This window comes from Gambusia affinis, linkage group LG15 (genome assembly GCF_019740435.1).
Source record: "Gambusia affinis linkage group LG15, SWU_Gaff_1.0, whole genome shotgun sequence".
NCBI classification, from domain to species: domain Eukaryota; kingdom Metazoa; phylum Chordata; class Actinopteri; order Cyprinodontiformes; family Poeciliidae; genus Gambusia; species Gambusia affinis.
The window spans coordinates 4,525,542-4,544,917 of record NC_057882.1 but is presented as its reverse complement, the minus strand read 5'-3'; the positions used below and the strand labels follow the sequence as shown (position 1 = coordinate 4,544,917).

General features: G+C 39.3%; 1 protein-coding gene across 6 annotated transcripts; it reads right to left on the bottom strand.

Annotated features, from left to right (window-relative positions):
* Positions 1-1,740: 1,740 nt before the first annotated feature.
* On the bottom strand, positions 1,741-19,098 carry LOC122844941 (glycerophosphodiester phosphodiesterase domain-containing protein 5-like). Of its 6 annotated transcripts, none has more exons than XM_044140807.1 (16): positions 18,981-19,098; positions 15,046-15,237; positions 13,070-13,173; positions 11,949-12,042; positions 11,223-11,282; positions 10,566-10,664; positions 10,391-10,484; positions 9,709-9,854; positions 8,815-8,897; positions 8,246-8,396; positions 7,209-7,433; positions 4,593-4,750; positions 4,371-4,518; positions 3,710-3,792; positions 3,527-3,606; positions 1,741-2,674 (listed from the first exon to the last, which is right to left on the bottom strand). In XM_044140807.1, exons 2-16 carry the CDS (start codon positions 15,220-15,222, stop codon positions 2,580-2,582), a joined length of 1,797 nt encoding a protein of 598 aa, XP_043996742.1. In that variant the 5' UTR covers positions 15,223-15,237; positions 18,981-19,098; the 3' UTR covers positions 1,741-2,579. The 6 variants fall into 6 exon arrangements, with proteins under 6 accessions (XP_043996742.1, XP_043996743.1, XP_043996747.1 ...); XM_044140808.1 differs by having other exon boundaries at positions 15,046-15,240; positions 18,981-19,090; XM_044140812.1 differs by lacking the exon at positions 18,981-19,098 and adding an exon at positions 18,076-18,225 and having other exon boundaries at positions 15,046-15,240.
* Between the last annotated feature and the right edge of the window lie 278 nt (positions 19,099-19,376).

Genomic DNA, 19,376 nt, shown 5'->3' with positions numbered 1-19,376 from the left:
TATGTGGCATAACTTTATGTAGCCATAAATAAATTACATTTTGCAAAGAAAGTTGGATTCATTTCTCATTTAAATATAGTTTCTTCATTTTTACCTAAAAGCTATTGAAGATTATTATTTAGAAAAACTGCAAAAACACAGAATGCGTTCAAGTATTTTTGTCAATGTTCTAGAGAAAATATCTTAGTGCACTTTAAGATAAAACTAACTTACAGAAAGGTATCAGAGCTTGTTTTAAGTCAGTAATTTCTTAATATTGATGAAAAAGTCCAAGTTCTTGAGCAGATCATTTCACTTATAAAATGACAGAAATGTCTGGTTCTAAGTGAAATAATCTGCCAGTGGAACTGGTTCTTTACCAATATTTTAATTTAAAAATGCTGAATAAATTTGAAATTCATCCCTAAACGGCTCCGTCCATTACTACTTCTTGAAACAGAACGCTGCTGTGAGATGTCAACATTCTTCTTGTCACATAGCAGGTTCAAACATGCAGCAAACACATGAACCAGGCAAACTCCAGGACACGCAGACACAAAAACCAACAAACGCAACAGAAAAACACTGCAAATAAAAAACGCTGCAGACACAGGATTATAGTAAAAGTATCAAATCTAAAATTTCACTCTACGAGACTGAAGTGCTCCTGGCCACTAGGGGGAGTCAATCAAGGAGGTCGCATGGGAGTAGTAAAGACTGTAGACATACTTATGTATCTACGGTTAGAGCAAGGAAGAAAAGATGCGTCATATTTAATGACGTCGCTCGGAGGACAAAGCGTAGAATTAGACTGAATAGCTCTGCCATTGTGGATTGAGTACATTGTCACTGATCCCTGATCTAGAATTTTTTTTCCATATCGGGTTTGATACATATAATATCAGATCGGTCCGACTCTAATTTTGTGGAGCAACTTTGCAGCTTTTCATATTTAGAGCATTTTTCATTTGCATTTGTTTCGTTGATTGTGGGTTTTTGTTTGTACACATTCTCACCTGTTCGCTGCATGTTTGTACCTGTTGGCTACTTTGTTTCCCTGACTGTTTTACAGAATTCTTGAATCTCTGTAGCAATTTGAGACAGAACTCACCGCACAGAGATGATGCTTAGGCCTCAACATTTCACCAGTAAACACTAAGCTCTCAGTTGGAGAAAAGGACCCAGACCTCCAAAAAAGCTGTGCTGGTTGCTGGGAGACTGAAGAAGAACACATCCCTACACGTTTAGGTAGGGGGAGTTGGGACAGATTACCGGGCTTCAGCACAAGCATTTAAGGTTCTGGATAGGACAGTTTTAAAAAGGACTGTTGACCAAACTCAGCTTGTTTGAGTTCTTTAATAAAAAATACTTCGATGCCTACAACACAGAAATAAATAGATCTCTATGCTGCTGTTTAAAATCTAAAACATACACATCAGACTTCAGAGCTTCAATGTGATCATCTATCCAGACATTTTGGATTTTCTTCATACAGATTGCTTCTGTCAAGGTTTTGGCACAAAACGCTAAAAAACTTTGAATGGGCTCAACAAACAGGATGGTACAGCACTGCTGAGACTGATGGTGGAGGAACAGAAACCTCCCATCCAAATAAGGAAATTCCACATGTGAAAATATGTTGGTATTTGTATCTAGTATAAAATAATTATTCTCATAAAAAATCTATCTTTAAGCAACTAAACCAGCTTCATTATTGCTTCCATCAGTAGGAACATGAATCCAGTCAGAAATCCCGGCTGCTACAGATATAAATTGTTTATTGATGCTTTTTTCAGACTAGTTTCTTTTCACAGTCACATTGTGAAGCAAAGCTAATGGCAGTTTATTATGGTGTAACTTTATCATTACTAAAGGGGCAGTATTACGTGTTTTCCAGGCACATAGTGCCATTTAATAGCACAATCAAAGTAACTATGTTACCTTCAGTTGTAGAAATGCTATGTATATCAAATGTGACTAAAAATACATTTTACTTTGTGATTTAACACCTTGAAATTGAGCCTCTTTTTTCTGAAACTCTGCCTTCAGGAAGTCATCACAACATGGTTCCTCTATTAACCCTTTAACAACGTTTTTACCAGTGGTTCACTGAGAAGTAGCCCCTATAATGAGCTCAGCAGATACGCAGTTCCACTGGGTGTTTGCTAATTGTTGCTGGCTAGTCTGAAGGAACAGAATGGGGGTGAGGTGGGGAAGAGCTGCTCTGTGAATCAGAAGCTTGAAACCTTGAAAACTGCAGCTCCAAGGAGGAGCTGTGCCTCGAAGGTGGGGCTAGGCTCAGCCAGGCATTTTCCACAGCTTGAATGGTTGCCATGGAGATTGAAGATTTCTCAAGCATGCAGGAAATAATCAAGGCAACACTCCATGTATGATTTTGATGAGGGAATAACATTATAACATGATGGAAAGCTCAAAAAAGTAGATTTTTACATAATACTGCCCCTTTAAAGTAGAAATCACTAACAGAATTTAACCTGAGAATATTTGATGTTCGGATAGAAAGTTTGGCGTTTTCTTCTGACGTTGACGTGATTTGGTTGCAGTATGACAGAAACCCGGCAGTGTGAGAGGTTGCCAGGTCAGCTCTGCCTAGAGGGCTCCATCACGGTTGCCAGGTTGAGCATCTTCTCTGTTTGACAGTTTGAGCTGGAGACGGACCAGATGTCGGCCATCTCTATGAAATCATCAGAGAGAGAAATGATCATTAATACTTATGAGATGGAGCATTACTCTGCAGAAAAATTACGGTCTTGTTGAAAGTTGTCGACATCACTGCTGCAAGGAAGTGTCTTTAAAAAACCGGCAGAAGGTTCGGACTCCGAGTGGAGCTTTGTATTCGTTACTGATCCACCCACGCTCTCATTTCATCCTTAAAACCTTTGAAGAATCCGTCTCCAGATATTTCTTGACCCAGCCTGGACACTACAGCTGATGAGCTCAGCCTTCCTTACCTTGGCCAGGTCTCTGAACTCTGAACTCTGAACTCTGAACCTCTGGGTTTTCCAGGTAGGTTGCAGTTATTTGAACCTGACAGAACTGGAAGATAATGGGTTCCTGGTTGCTACACGCGTGATCCTTCTCAAATTAAATCAGTTAATTTGCGTCTTTTTATTCATAACACGCTTCTTAAGACCCTGTTGACTATTTGTAACAACAAAACATTTGCTGGTTCTGTGATCACAATATCTCAGCAATTTGAAGAATACTGAATCATTCTCAGAGACCTTGGGTCTTTTTTGTCTCTTCCGAACCAGTTAGACCATTAAAGAAAATTAGTTGCCTAATGGTTCTGCTCACCTTGATGCAGGATGTTGTGTAGGCCACACCTCATTACACAGATACACAGCTATCATTAAATCTATTCAGGATTCAACTTCATCCAGCTTGGAGTTAGAAAATAAGCCTAGAATTTATGATATGGTCAAAATACTCACCTAATATTTGTGCACAGTATACAGTGAATAATAATAATACACAATAGCTGTATTATATAATGTATAATAGCTGAGTTGTACTTTTAGGTCACCTGGTTTGTTTTGCCTGCAGCAGTCGTTATCCTGCTTCACTTCTCGGTCCGAGCAGAAAGCCAGTCTTCGTTCCCGCCATCTGCAGTTAAAAAAACAAAATCAAACAACATTTTTATCTGCATGCCTGTTCCATTTGTGTCTCATAAGGATCCAGACAGGTGAAAAAACAAGTGTTGGTTCACCTGTGAAAATAGAAGATGACGACGACCAACATGAAGGAGAGGAGGTCGGTGAGAATCCACATCAGGTTGTATTCTTCTGGACTCTGACACACACAGGCAAAAGTGTTGAATTAAATGTTTGAATCGTTTTTTTCACAGGAGAATATTAAAATAACCTGTGTGACTCATAATTTATAAAAGTAAAAAGCCAGGCACAAACTTTCAAAACCAGTCTTTCTTTTTCATTGTTACTTCACAGGGGCAGACCACCAGCGGCCCACCGTGTTACACTCATTTGGATTTGCATCAATTAGGGAAATAATATCCTGGAAGGCCAACCAGCAGGTGCAACTGGTTCACACCTGTTTTCACCCAGTTCACCTATAAACTGAGCTTCATCCAACTTTACCCTCACTGTTACTGGTGAATAAAATCCCTGTTTAAAATAAACAAACAAGGCTTATAATACACTGAGGGAAACCCTGTAATTACTTTATTTTAGTATGTTGTAGTGACTAAATTAAAAATATTGCATTTTAAAAGGCACTTTTGGAAAAATGTTGACACGTTGAAGAGGTTTAGTCCCATTTGTTACCAATAAATATCATCTTCAGAATAAAATGCACTCAGTTTTTGCACTTCAGACCTTTGAGTGAACAGCTCTGACTAACATCAGACCCACCATGAGGAGGAGCGGGGAGTCCAGGGTCCGGAGCAGCTGGGGGGCGTTGGTGGTGACCGAGTGGACCCCAGTGCACCAGGCCAGAGAGTAGAGCCACGGTTGGCTGATCACGTACAGGTTGGTGCTGATGTTCAGCGCTGAATACTCTCTGCAGGTGAGAACAGCAGCGGCGTTGGTAGAGAACCCAGCGGGCCGTCTCTGCTCCGTAACTAACACACAGACCTGGTGAGCTCAGCTGACATGGAGCTGTAGGGCAGGTTGAGTCTGACGATGTTGTTACGCTGCAGCTCCTCTAGAGGGAGTCGAGTCCCGGACGTCTGTTGGAGGTCGGGATCCGACTGGTGGACCCAGGATCTCTGATCGGACGGCAGCCACAGAACCTAAACTTACAGACGTTAGTGCCTGCTGACCAGAGTATCTTCATTCACCGGGAAGCAACTTTCCATCAAAAACAGCAGGTGAAAAAACTAATCCCACTTCCAGCTGCAGCCAACCATTATTCTGACCATTAATTGGAATGAAAACGGGCAGATGCTGCAGGTTTTTCATTTAACCACTTAAGAATCTCTTATGCTATTTTAGAAATACATTGAAAGATGCAAATTAACAATTAAATTTGTTTTTAAATGAGAAAATAAACATTTTATTACATGAAATGCAATAACAGCATTACTTTAGTGAACACCTGTTTATTTGAAGCAAAGGATGCATCTGCAGCTAAAAAACATCAACATGTGAACATTTCTTCTTGACTTAACATCAATAAGATCTGGTGAACTTTTATTTTTGATTCATTGATTAATAATTGGATAGTAAAAGACGCTTCATTGGAGTTTTTTTTTTCGTTTTTGTACAGAATCTGAACGAGGTGAAGCTAAAAGACTCACTTTAAGATAGAACACATTTACAGACAAAGTTTTTTTTATCTTTAATGTAAAATATATTTTTTGTACAGCTTTTGCTTAATTACTGCTCTAAGTATGTTGTTCTTTCAGCAATTTACCTTTTTTAACAAGTCTCAATACTCCAGTTAGCAATTAATCATAACTAAATTTGTTGATGATGATTTCAGTAATCGATTAATAGAGATTTATCATAATTAAATCTCTTGCTCTCGGTGAAGGCGGACTCTTTTTCCCTCTGCTCCCTCCCTGCCCATGCCTGCCCTGCTTGCTCTGTTTTTTATCTTTTTCTATATTTTTGGAGCCTTTCGTTGCACATCCTCCAAATCTACAAATTATGGATCTGGTCAACAGGTCTCTCAATGCAATTGATCAAATGTTCTCGACGAGACGACTCGACACAGGAGAGCCCTCTTGTCCTGCAGGGAGACAGCCGGTGGGATTCTCCCTGGATTTATTCATGATAACAGGATTTCTGCTGTTTGGAGCTTGCAGATACCTGTCTTATCGACAGACTTGGTCGAACCAGCGAACACTCAGGCTGTTGGTGTGGAAAGAGACACAAGTTGGATGTGAGTTTTGCTGAGAGTTGCCGACCAGCTGAGGACTCAAAACTCACCATCGGAAGGGAATCAATCTTGAAGAAGTTGCTAGTTTCAGCTCAGACCAAACTAATTTGGATAATTGGGAACTGAGATGGGGCTGCACAGTGGTGCAGTTGGTAGAGCTGTTGCCTTGCAGCAAGAAGGTCCTGGGTTCGATTCCCGGCCCGGGGTCTTTCTGCATGGAGCTTGCATGTTCTCCCTGTGCATGGTGGGTTCTCTCTGGGTTCTCCGGCTTCCTCCCACAGTCCAACAACATGACTGTCAGGTTAATTGGTTTCTCTAAATTCTCACTAGGTGTGAGTGTGTGTGTGAATGGTTGTTTGTCCTGTATGTCTCTGTGTTGCCCTGTGACAGACTGGCAACCTGTTCAGGGTGACCCCGCCTCTCGCCCAGAACGTAGCTGGAGAGGAACCAGCAACCCTCCTAACCCCATTAGGGTGAACAGAAAATGGATGGATGGGAACTGAGATATATTAGAGAGACTTTAGGGAAGATTGAAATTTATAATCTACCCCACCTAAGACATTCTGTATCTGAATTGGTTTTCCCGTGTTGCCTTGGAAGGGCTGCATATTCCCAATCTCCTTGAAGAAATGTAAACATAACGCTCCTTCCCACCTCAGCCCCTCCTGTTACCCATGGAGCTGTGGAGCTGAGCTCTCCCAAGGACATCAGGCCTTGATAACAACATCTTATCGGACTTCTGCCAGGAGGCTGAGCAACGTGGTTTTATGGCCCCATGATGTCACCGCCTTCACACATATCTTTGTTTTGTCTGAATGTTGCCATGTGCCTTTATGTGTTTTTAATTTTGTTACACATTGTAGAGTACTCACTATTTAGATGGAGAGACTCCTATTATTTCAACCCAGAGAAGGAATTAGAATGAACTTAGAACTTGGTTTAAACAAAATTTATCAGCCCTGTCTTGCAGTTCAGTATGATTTCACTGATTATAAAGCTGACTGTTGTTTACAATGGCCACATCCAAGCAACTTAATGGAAAGTTGAGTGGAAGAAAAAATTCTGGTTGCCAATTTTTGAATTCTTCCTTTAAATTTTCTGAGAAACTAAATTTTGTGCTTAAATTTTTATCTAATAAACATGAAATAAATAACTGTAAAAAAATATACTAGCTTCAGTTTTTGTACTGAACTACATGAAAAAAAATACTTTTAAATGATTAACATTGCAATTTATCACAATGTACCAGCTGCCCTTCCTTGTATGCACATAAATGTTCTATTTTGTACAGAAAAACAATTTTAATTCTGATTTAAGGAAATCATTTAAAGCAATTTAAACATTAAATAGCCCTGAATGAGTTTTACCTGCGATGACTGGATGGACGACACGTTGTAGAGAACATCCAGGGTTCGCTGGATCCAGCTGTTGCTGTACGGGTGGCCGTAGGGCGGGCGGTAGAGGTCAAAGATCACCAGTTTCTGAGCCTGACCCGCCAGCTGCAGGAAGTCCTGCAGGCTGCAGACCGACTGGTTTCCCGCTCGCTGCCGCTCCTCCTGCCGCAGCGAACCGGCTGTTCCAAATGGATTTTGCTTTAAGGTACAAAGAGAAAAAAAATAAATAAATAAAAGCCCAGTTATTTCTGTGACAACACACCAATCGATGCGTTTTCCATTTGCTGGCAGACTGCGTGTTGCTCTGGATTCAGTCATGAGGAAAATATGGTCAACATGTTCCAGCTGGACTTCAAGTTACAACCGAGCTGCTGAACCTCTGATGCTGCCTCCACAGGTAAAGATGACCAAAAAAAGCATTTAAAAAAAAGGAATATTTAATTTCTAACATGTCTTTACACTGCTGCAGTTTAAAAAAAATACTCTAAGGACATTTATTCAGTAGGGAGTAAGAGGGGAATCCAGTATGTAAGAAATAAAAATCTATTGTTAATATAAGTATTTCTCTGCATTTACAGTGGATGGCCAGTAGGAGGCAGTGTCTGAATCAACAAAGTCCAAATGTATGGATTATGTGCACTTTTGTCCGTTTATCCCAGTTAAATTCAAGCATTTTAAAGGTAAGTTTTCAAACTTCTTCAGCACCACACTTTGGAGATAAAACCAAAACAACTGAACAAAAAAATACGGGATTTCAATTCACTATTAAATATCATTTGTTCCTGTTAATAATTTGATTGTGATAGTATTCTATGTTCTACAGAAAAAACGCCTTTGTGTCTTTTTTATCAGGTGTATGAAATTATCTAGTTTAAACCGTAGCGTTTTGGATTGCACTTTATCACAAAGTTGCTAAGTTTTGCAATAAAAGTTTAATACAGGAATCAAGCACTTCCAAACCCTGGAAACACCAAATAGAGGTGCACGAATTTTCAAAGACAGAAACTCACAGAGAGGAACCAGGAGCCAGCGTTCAGGCCCTCCAGCTCGCTCCAGGTGAACATGGCAGCAGGGGCGCCGGTCCGGTTTGGGAAAACCTCCTGGACGTTGGTGGTGCGCTGCAGGTTGTGGTCGTGCATCAGGAAGGGCACGCCGTCGTAGCTGCAACCACACAGCAAAACCTTTTACATGAAATAACTGAAACAATTGATCAAATTAATCGGGATTAATCAGCTATTGAAATAAAGTTCAACTAATTTAGTTATCAATTAATCGTTTTAACTGAAGTATACAGATTCAGAAAAAGGCAATTTGCTGAAAGAACAACACTCAGAGCAGTAATTAAGCCAAAACTGTATAAGAAATATATAAATTTTTTCTTTAACATTTGATTGTTTGCATGTTTAATGTGTTTTAAATTCTGTACAGAAAGGCTTCAGTGGGTTTTATCTGATTAACTGATTAATCGTCAGAACTACTGATTCCTTATAATGTTAGAGTATTGTGTCGTTAGAATAATCAGTCACAGTCTGTTTTTACAGCGCAGCGTTGAGGTTTGGCTCATCAGCACCAAACGGACCTTATTGCAACGTCCGTCTCCAGGCCGTCGCTTCCGGCTTCCACCGCCTTCTCGAACGACATCATCGTGTTTTCTGGAGCAAGCTGCACAGCGGAGGAGAGGCAGAATCAGAACCCTCACATCCAGAAGCATAAATATTTAAATGAGTCAGTGAACAAACAGAGGCTTCGGCTGGAGAGATTTAAAAACATATGAAAGGTCAGAGTCGCAGTTTGACAGGAACTTTTCAGGTGCGTCTCAAAAAACTAAAAGATTTTATTTTTGGACACTCATTTCCAAAATATCTGTTCATTTTGATGTCTTACAGATAATCAGAAAAAATTTTATATTACATAAAATCATCTTTAAAAGAAAACAAAAAGCTTTTTAACATATAAATGTTAAAAAGTATAAATGTTTTGGCCATATTATGAGCTACACACTCATGGGGAAGACTGAACACTGAAGCCACAAAAGGTCGTTACTAAAAAACAAGCTGGGAGTTCACAGAGAGCTGCATGCAGGCATATTCATAAAAAGTTGAGTGGAAGGAAGAAGTGTACCAGAAAAAGGGATAACTGCTGTATTAAGAGGATTGTGAAGAAGAAAATATTCAAGAATTTAGGGAAACTTTGCTTTGATGCAGTAATTCATGCAAAAGGAGCCCAGACCAAGCATTCAGTAGTACATAGAAATGAACTCATGTCAACTTTTAACCAGTTTGTATTCAGATTTTTTTTTTTTAGATATATGAAGTTCTATAGAATCTAATTGTTTCTGGTGGGATCCATTGATTTCATTTATTTAATGGATAAAAATCCTGAGATCAGGGTTAATTCATAAAATTCACCTGACTAATTTCCTCTTCTAGAGCTAAATTGAATCTTTAACAGCTCTGACAGGCGGGCGGCTCACCATCGGCGCCCCCCGGTGGCCGATCAGCGCCGGCGCGGGGCCCAGCGTTCCTTTCTGTTTGATGCAGGGAGAGTACAAGCCCAGAGGAACCAGGTAGAGGGTCAGCAGGACGGACAGGTAAACCCCCACGATCAGCCCCCGCCTCACTGCAACACAAACATCAGGTTTCAAAACGCTGCGTCGCCGAGACGCTTCAAAAGTTGACAATACCATCCAACTGCTTGGATTAGGGGAAAAAAAAAACAACAAACAGATTGAGATGAGATTCGTTTCAATAATTGTTTTAGTAATGTCAGATCATTTCATGTATTCTGCATGTAAATGTGCAGAGACAGAAGCTGTGAGTTTGTCAAGATGTCAAAAAATAAAGTTTTCTGGGCAAAAAGTTCCAGAACTTTAATTCCTAAATTTTTAATTTTAGAATAAATTGAAAACATTTAGTGATCATTATGGCAGATTTTTCTACAGCAGAGTATGAAAGGAAAGTAAAAACAAAAGGAAGGAAGGACAGAAAGAAAGGAAGAATAAGAGAAGGAAAGAAGGAGACAAAGGACATTTGGTCAGTGGGATTAGGAATCCAGTCTGGAAAACTCTCATTTAGTCTAGAACTAAAAATAACACAAATCCAATTTGTTTCAGTGTTGAGACACCATTTTGTTTTTAACCCGAAGCGTCTCCTCACCGCTGCTGATCATGCGGAAGACGTGAAGGGCAACAGGCCAGGCCAGTGATGTCATCAGCAGAACGCCGCCGAGGTGCAGGTACGGTGCCGTCACCTGCTCAGGTGATCAAACGCCATCAGTGGTGATGGAGGAAGAGAAGGAAGAAGAGGAGGAAGAGGAGGAGGAAGATGTTACCTGGAAGGAAAGCAGCAGAGTCGTCCATTCTTCTCCCCACAGGTCGGATAAAACCGCAGTAGCTGCGATGGAGAAGATCAGGCTGATCAGGATCCCAACCTGAACACAAACAGGAAGAAGGAGAGTCAAAGGTCAGAGGTCAGCAGCCTTCCTGGTCTGAATTAATGAAATTCGCCTGGAGGCGCAAAACCAATGAGACTCTTTGAAAGAAGTAAGTTTTAGGGAAACTTAAGGATGTAAATCTGATTTTAGGTTTTAGAACAAAGAATCGCTTCAAACTTTTATCAGAATGAAACTAAATGAATGAAACGTTCCAAATTTATTTGTTCCTAACAGTTTTCAGCCTGATGACTAAACTACACTCAAAAAAGAAAACAGGCCATCCAACATTTACAAAAATTGAGCTGATTTGTTGCAAGTAATCCAATAAAGTTTATCCAAGAAAGTTGATGAAGTTGTCATGTTATCATCATTTTCTTTTTAATCTGGAGCTCTGTTCTCTTTTTCAGTGTTCAGGAGCCCTTTGACCTTCCAACGGCTCTCTGTCCAACCAAACGGCCAGGCAGAGAGGTAAGGAGGGGCAGCAAAAGCAAACGAGGTGGAGTAGCAGAGCTAGCTAACGACTGATGACTCAGACTGGTGCAGAGTTCAGGTTACCTTGTGACTCCAGTGTAAATGAAGCTTCTGGCCTTCAGACAGTAAACACACCGCCAGAAGCTGCAGAAAGAAACAGAACAAAAACAGCTTGAGACGCTTTGCTCACTTCCTGCTTTTGGCTCGCTGCAGGTTGTTTAGAGTTACTGCCACGTTTCTGGAAGCGCTGCGTGTTTTCCAGACTTCTTCAAAATGGCTTCCAGCTCTACGGCGTCTAATCAACCTGAACTAGCAGCTTAAAGCTGCGAAATCCTGACAAACAAGGGGCTTATTCTGTATTTTGAATGAAAACGGTTTTGCCTTTGATAGCAAATTAAAACAATCAGTACTTACAGAAAATTCATAACATGATCTGTGACACCATTAAACTGGGGTTTAAGCTGCGATATAAAAACACAACAATCTTCAACAAACAAGAAAGTTGGTATTTTCAGTAAATGTAAAGTCTATTTTAGCTTTTTAATCTTTCACAAAAAAAAAGCTCATAATTGAACTTGAAATAGTTTCTAATGTTTATTTGAAGCCTTAGGGTTTGAAATCTACCATTTTAGTTCACTTCAAAATAAATTATTTTAACTCAGAAGAAATATTAGCATCATCTGAACATCAAGGAAAAACTGCAGCACTCAGATGTAAATATCAACTCATTTAAAGTCGGATCATTTACACTCTGGTAAAACATTTAGAGAAAAATGTGATAACTACATGCACAGCATGTCGGCGCCTCACCATGAGCACAGTGACGTAGGTGAAGAACCCTGCAGAGATGACCAGCAGAACCACAGACCAGGGGAACCAGAACCCCAAATGACCAAAGTTAAACCTTCAAACCAGCAGAGGAGCAGAGAGAGGGTCCATTTAATACAGTAGGAATGAAAATAAGGTCTATTTAATGAAATAAAGCCTTGACAGAAAATAAGTTTTTGTTTTATCGACAAAATTGTTGAAAGAAACAGAAAAAAAAGGAAAAGGGGAAAAAACACATGGATAAAGAACCAGAGAAACACAAAAAGAAAGAAACAAAGATGGAAACAAACAGACAAAACAGAAACAAAGCAAAGAAAAAGAAAAAACTAAGTCTAAAGAAAAGAAAAGAGAAACAAACAAAAAACAAATGGAAGCAAAGACCAAAAAAAGGAGGAAAAGAGAAAACAAAAGATGAACAAAGGAAGAAAAAGAGAAAAAAAAACAACAAAGAGAAAGTTGTGAAAAGCACATAAAAATACTGAGCAATCTTAGTAAATTTTGACCAAATTTATATCAGTCTATAAGTGTTAGTCTTTAAAAATCACTTTTTAAGCTTATTTCTGACAGAAAGAAAAAAAAATCCTGAAAAAGTGTTTTTGAAATTTCTTTCTCTCCCACGAGAGTTGATAAGGTTAATCAGTGGCGGCGCGGTGGGGGATTAGTACTAGTTAGATAACATTCATTTCATAAAACTATCGAAATGTTTCAAGTATTCCACACAATTCTGATAAATTACAACAAGTGAGGAACACCAAGGAGGACTTAGCATTAGAAAATGAGTTGAAGTGCAGGAAAGGTTGACGCTGTTTAACCACAGCAGCAAACATCTGGCTGTGTTTAGGCCTGCAACAAGCAGAACTGGAAACCTTTCCAGAGGACTTGTGGAAACAAGTCTTTACTCAGTTTTAAAGCAACAAGAGTTAATTTCCCAGGAATTCATCAATTGAATCATCTAAAACAAGCAGGACAAACAGCGTGAGGACGAGCTGTAATCTGTAATCTGCTCCTAAACAAATATTCCCTCCTCTCCTTCATCAGGTTCCTGAGTAAACTACTCCAGGGTGTGTAGACCTAGTGCACACAGAGTAAACTGTTTGACCCACCAGTCAAAGTCGTTGTAGTCGTTCTCTGCTTGTCCCCAGAAGTAGAGGAAAAGCAGCGTCAGACAGAAAGCTGCGACCAGCAGGGCGAACGACGCTCCCTCCAGCTGTGGACGCCACAACCAAACAGGACGTTCACACAACGCCTTCCATCAAAATCATGCAACAATATTCTGACCTGATCTGATGATTTGTTTTATATTTTCATTCTCTGTGAGCCATTGGAAGGAAAAGAAATGAGGGCTGGAATGATGTAACTCCATGCATGAGAGCTTCACTTCTCAAAAACTCTCAACTAATCCAAAAATATTAGTAGCGTTGATGTTGCTCTTATGTTATTTCCATTTTTTTTTATCATTCTTTTAATGTCTGTGTTTGGTTTTTATTTTATTTTATTTTTTTATTAGTATGTGCAATATTGAACTTTTTCACTCTTTTGTTTCAGCTTTTCTGTTTTGTTTTTTTGTTGCTTCATTAGGCAGTTCCCTCTGTTTTGTTGCGATTCCAAAATCCTGGAAATTCACTAAAAATCCACAGATACCTGTATTTATTCATACCAATGCATGATTGTGAGTTTATTGCAAAAATTACCACAAAAATAGTCAAAAACGTTGGTTTTAAGTAACAAACTCCCACCTGCAGGTGGCAGTATTTCTTACTAGAGATGTGTGATACTACATATTATCAGTCTGTTACTAAGTTAATACAGGATCAGTATCGCCTATACTAATACTAATATTGATACCAGTACATTTTATTTAAGTTTTATACATCTAACTTTAAACCTCCAGTTCTTTTTGTAGTTTTTTTTTTTCTTTTAATTGTTTTGTTTAAAACTTTGACAGAATTTGAACACAGTTCATAGGTGTCTACAAAATATTTTAATAACATATTTGGGTAATTTTTTTCTAGGTAAAGAGCAAAAAAAAAAATGTCAGAGTGAATCAAAACAAACCTGTTTTGAGGTAGAGTTGAGAAGTTTCTCAAGATGAAACAAAAATTTTAAATGGAATCTAAAACTGAGGAATCGATTTTACCACAATCGATACTGAACTCAAAAATAATGGCAAAATCCTCCTAAACTTGTAACTTCTTGGCTTTTTATGAGTTTAAAATGGTGGTGGGAGTCGATTAAAATTATTAATCAAGTTAATTGCAGGGTGTGTAATTAATTAATAACAATCAATTGCATTTTAATTGAGAACCGTATTGACACAATAAGCAACAGTTTGAATTCAAAAACTCTTTTTCCTGCTACATTATTGAATAAATAGACATATGAGCTCAACATTAAAGATATTTATTGTTCTTAATCTGTTATGTTATTCAAACACCAGGTGGGTGTAAAATGTTGATTTTCATACATTTCATTTTTTGAAGCAGAAATGAAGCTGCAGGGTGTGAAGAGAAGCGACCTTGTCGTCCATCGTTTTGTTTGCAGATGTGGCTTTCAGATGTATGGATGTACCAGAAACACAAAATACAAAGGTTCCCCTCTGACTTTTTGTATGTAAAAAAAAAAAATGCACTAAACTTAGTTACATTTTTAGCACATTAAAATCTATTTAGCAAATTAATCAAAACTAAGGCAATAAGTTTCTCGCTGTAGTTTAAAACCATCTTCTTCAGAACATGCTGAACATTTTTTATGCAGTGGCAACTATTTTTTAAGCCAGGCATATAAAGTCTGATCTGTTCACCTCTGAAGGAAATTACATCACCTTTTCCTTCATAACATCCTTAATTTATTTAATATGTCATCATTCCAACCAGCCGGGCTTTCCTATAATGAGTTTCTTTGAGCTTATTTGGCAACATTTTTCCCCTCAGGCAGATTACAGAATATCCTGGCTGCAGGCAAGGAGAATGCAAGTTGTTGAGACATTTTTTCATGGTTCTGTTCTTCATAGTCTTGCGCAAAATTAACTATTTCCGGACTCCACCGCAGTCAGCATTTAAGCTGCCCCACAGTGTCTGACCTTGCTGCAGCAGCAGTCTTCTGGCTGACCCCTGCTCCTCTCGTAGCGCCTCCAGCGACAGCCGTACAGACCTGACAGACACCGCACGAAGGGCCCGTGTTCGTAGCGCTGCAGCAGTTTGGCGCGGAGGCCAAGCAGCCGCTGCGAGAACCTGGACGCCATCGCTGGATACGTCATGAGTCAACCACCATCCTGCTGACACACACATGAGAAGCAGAAAACACACCTTGAAACTTTATTATGACTACAGCCGAACAGCAACAACACATTCAGAAATGTAGGATGATCTTTGCTTTGTTCACTGCAGCATCCTCCGTTTTCAATCCCTCAGAAGGTGCTGGTCAGATTCTACCTCCAATCTGAGTTTTCCTTCCGGCAGATTTGAGGTCAACCTCAGCAGAGCCACACCCGAAACTTCATCCCTGTAATATCCGATCTTTTTTTTTCTTTTGTTCTTTGTACAGCTGAAAATATGATAAACCTTCCCGCAGGCAGCCAGAGGCAGAGTTGCAACAGCTCCTATTCTTATTGCGGAGGACAAAGCCGCTGTAACTCACCTGCTGGGTCGACTCACAGGCTTCCTCTCCAGTTACTGAAACATTCACGCATTTTGGCAGCTGAGAAGGTGATTCGCTCTGCCCACTGACTGATTCTGTCCATGTCAGTTATTCTGGTTTACAGCAAATCAAAACCCAAAATTCAATGTCTCTGAAAATATTTCTTCAGGCCAATGAAAAAGGATTTTTATTACAGATATTTGTGGTGGGAATCTTTGACTATCTCACAATTCCATTGAAAATTGATTTTGGATTAAAAACAATTACTCATAATGATTTCTGCTCTAAACTACAATTATTTAAAGGCTGTTAATGATTTATAACAGTTTGCTCTGCAAGGCAGAATGACAAATAGAAACAATAAAGTGTCTTATTTCACATTTATTAAGTTTTAAATATTAATCCAAGCATCCTCAAAAAGTCCAGAAAGAGAGCCACACGTTTCTGCAGGCAGCCTCCTCAACGAGCTGCAATTTCCATCCAGAGGTTTTCAGCCGTTTGACGGCCTCATTATTATTCTAGTTATTTAGTGAATAATCAGAATCAAATGTAGATAATGCCTCACTGAGTCGGATTCAAGTCGCCTACAGATAAAACAAAATGTCAGCGGAAGAGGACCAGTAGAACTGAAGGTAATTTAAAGGTAATTGTATTTATAAAGCCCATTTTCAGCACCAAGGCAATACAAAGTGCAATATCAACAACTCTGTCCGAACACATTTCTGCATAAAACATGCCAACAAGCTTCTGACCAATCACAGGCATGACTGACCTTGGCCCCGCCCATTTGCTTTGTTCCCGTTTTGCTCAATCTTCATTTTGTGGACCTTGGCCACACGCGGTGAGCGTCATGTCAAACTCAGTCTTCCCGGGAATTCAGCAAAAAGCTAACTGTGTCCAAATGTCGCCACGAAGACGGACTGGTTCAGTCATCTCTGTCTCTAGTTTCCTCCAGAGATGTGGACAAAGTGCTGTAAACCATCACGCAGCCGTGCCTTGTAAACATTCCAGCTGTAGACAATTCCTGGAAAAGTTTATAGGACTCCAGCTTGGAACGAGCCAAGAGCTCTGGGTCGGCCAAACGGGAGTTCATCAGATTAAAAGAGTCAGATATATAAATACGACAAGATATCTTGTTAGAGAACAAGATTTGTTGCAATTGTGGAACTTTGTGTGCTCAGATATGCTGAGTTCATCTCCTCCCTGTCGGCCTGATCCCGGCAGAAGGACCAGAGTCCCGTGTGGTTCTTATTTTTATAAATTTGCTACATTGTCCCCCTGACAGGAACAATAAATGTCAAAAATAGAGACCATAGTCGTGCACTGCAAAAACACCAAATCTTACAAAGCATTTTGTCTAGTTTCTAGTATGGATACCTCAGCATCACTTAAAAAAAAAACTAAGCTAACTTAAAAGTAACTTATCAGCAAGATATAGGAGCTTCTAGTTCTAGAATTTTAATTAAAATTAGTTCCATTGGCAGACTTTTATATATATACATTTTTTTAACTTGTTTTAAAACTAATGTTTATTGTACTGTAGGTATTTGTCCATGTGTGGTGACCGTGGACGCCCCTTAACCTCACATTCCTTACAAGACTTTCTTTGTGCACTTTTTCCGTCCACTAAACTTTCTATTAATATGCTATGGACAGAGCTGTCTCAACAGCATCTTTAGTAATATTTTACCTTCCTTGTTTAGTATCATTGATAGTTTGCTGCTGAACGTCAGGAGTCTTCTCCATGTCTTTATCGGCCATTTAAACATTTCTCTATTTTTTTTTATTAAATATCTCCTGTAGTTTTCTGGGACTCTGAATTTTGGGTTTTTATTTGCTGTAAAACATCAAAAATCAACACAAAGACATTGGAATGCATCACTTTTGTTGGAATGTGTCACAATCTATTCAACTTTCCCCTGGTCAATATTAGTAACATAGAATAACTTTTGATAATATTTTGAATCATTAAGGCATGTGTGGATACTTTGACAGAAATATCTGCTTTCCAGCTGCACTCCCTTATTTCCAGGCCTGAATGCATCATGATTCCTGCAATGAAATGAAACAGCAGAGCTGTACTGTTTCTGAACAGTACAGCTGTAGGTTGAAACATGACGACCAAATGAATAATCTGGGACATTTAGATTAAATAATCCATCCCATGTTGTGTTTACCAGTCGAAATAGCAATGTTAGTAAATCCTTCACTCATATAAACACCAAACTTTTTAAATAACTTCGTGTTTTTTGGAGCTTTCTGAGGCCTTTTACCATTTTTGAAGCTTATTTATTGCGTCAAACAGCACGTCTCATCGGGCTACCTTCATAACTGTCTCTATAAACAAAGAATGGAGCCGCTGAGCTCTGGGAAATCCGCTCAGAGGCGAATAACCCGTAACCAACATCGACACCAGCATCTTTTCCCATCTTGTTTCATATTTTTCTCTTCTGTTTCCGGCCGGTCTTCCTACCTCCAGGCTCTCGGTGAGCCGGCAGAGACAAACCCGCAGTGCAGAGCTCCTTCTCCGGCTGTCGCTCGGAGCAGATCGGCTGATCAGGAGGAGTCAAGCGAGCGAGAGTTACCGACACAACAACCGGAAGTAAAAGACTTGAGACTTTAAGAGGGGAAGGTGTATCAGGTTTTCTTTAAATTTAAGTAAAAAATCAGAAAATTAACAGTGCAAAAATACACCCGGCGTCATTTTTGCTGGTTTATAAGATCTGCACGGTACAAACTGAACACCAGGGGCGTCTCCAGATCTAAAGGGGGCCCAGTGATCATCTGGGGTGGCACACCAAAACTGAAAATATAATCAGAATACAAGTTTTATAAGTTTATCATCACATCTGAGTGAGCCAGGTTCTGGTTCTGCTGGATGTTTCTTCCTGTTAAAGGAGAGTTTTTCCTCGTCCAGGAGGAGTGAAAGTTGCATGACTGCTGGACTTCCTGAGAAAAAATGTTAGCAAACTTGATTTACTTTGCCGCTTTAAAAAAGTTTGCTTCTAATCTTTGATAAATATCTGAGAAATTTGTTGCCTCTTTAAAAGAATAACTATTTTATTTCTACTTTTATTTTTCTTTTTTCTTTAATGAGATGTAATTCATGAAACATGTAAAAAAAAAAGAAGAAAGGAAAAAGGAAAGAATAAAGAAGAATAAAAACCGGTTTCTATGCTAAAAGCAGTAATATTACTGGTACTTTAGGTGTTATTCTGTTGTGGCAATGCAATGCAATTACTCCATGGAAAAATGTAAACCTGCCTTCGACATATCTATAAATAAACATATTAATTTGTTCCTTATGTTTAGCCAAAGTTGTCAGGAGCCATTCTGGCTCCAATCAGGAACCAGAAACGTCTGGGGACAAACACTCACCTCACTGAGGAACTTCCAGAGGCGAACTTTTGTGAGTAAAAAGTGAAGAAAGAATCTAATGGAAGGAGAAAAGTTCTATAGAAAAACAAAGCCTCCAACAATCTGGTCCAACAGCAATGCTCTGAGGTTATATTCCTTGGTTAACATTCAGGGAGGGAAGAAAAGATGTGGTGGTACTCAGACATGTTAAAGCCTTATATGGATTTCCTTTTCCCCTTCACTTCTACTGTCTTCTTGGAATCGAGCTGCAGAAGGTCTAATTTCATGGTGGTTCTAGACCTGAATTACCACACATTTGATTGAACAGTAAATTATTGGGAATTAGGAGAGAGAAGAGGAAAACAAAAGGCCTCAGACTGGTGCGTTTACACTACGGCATCCAGTGCCCCAAAATGT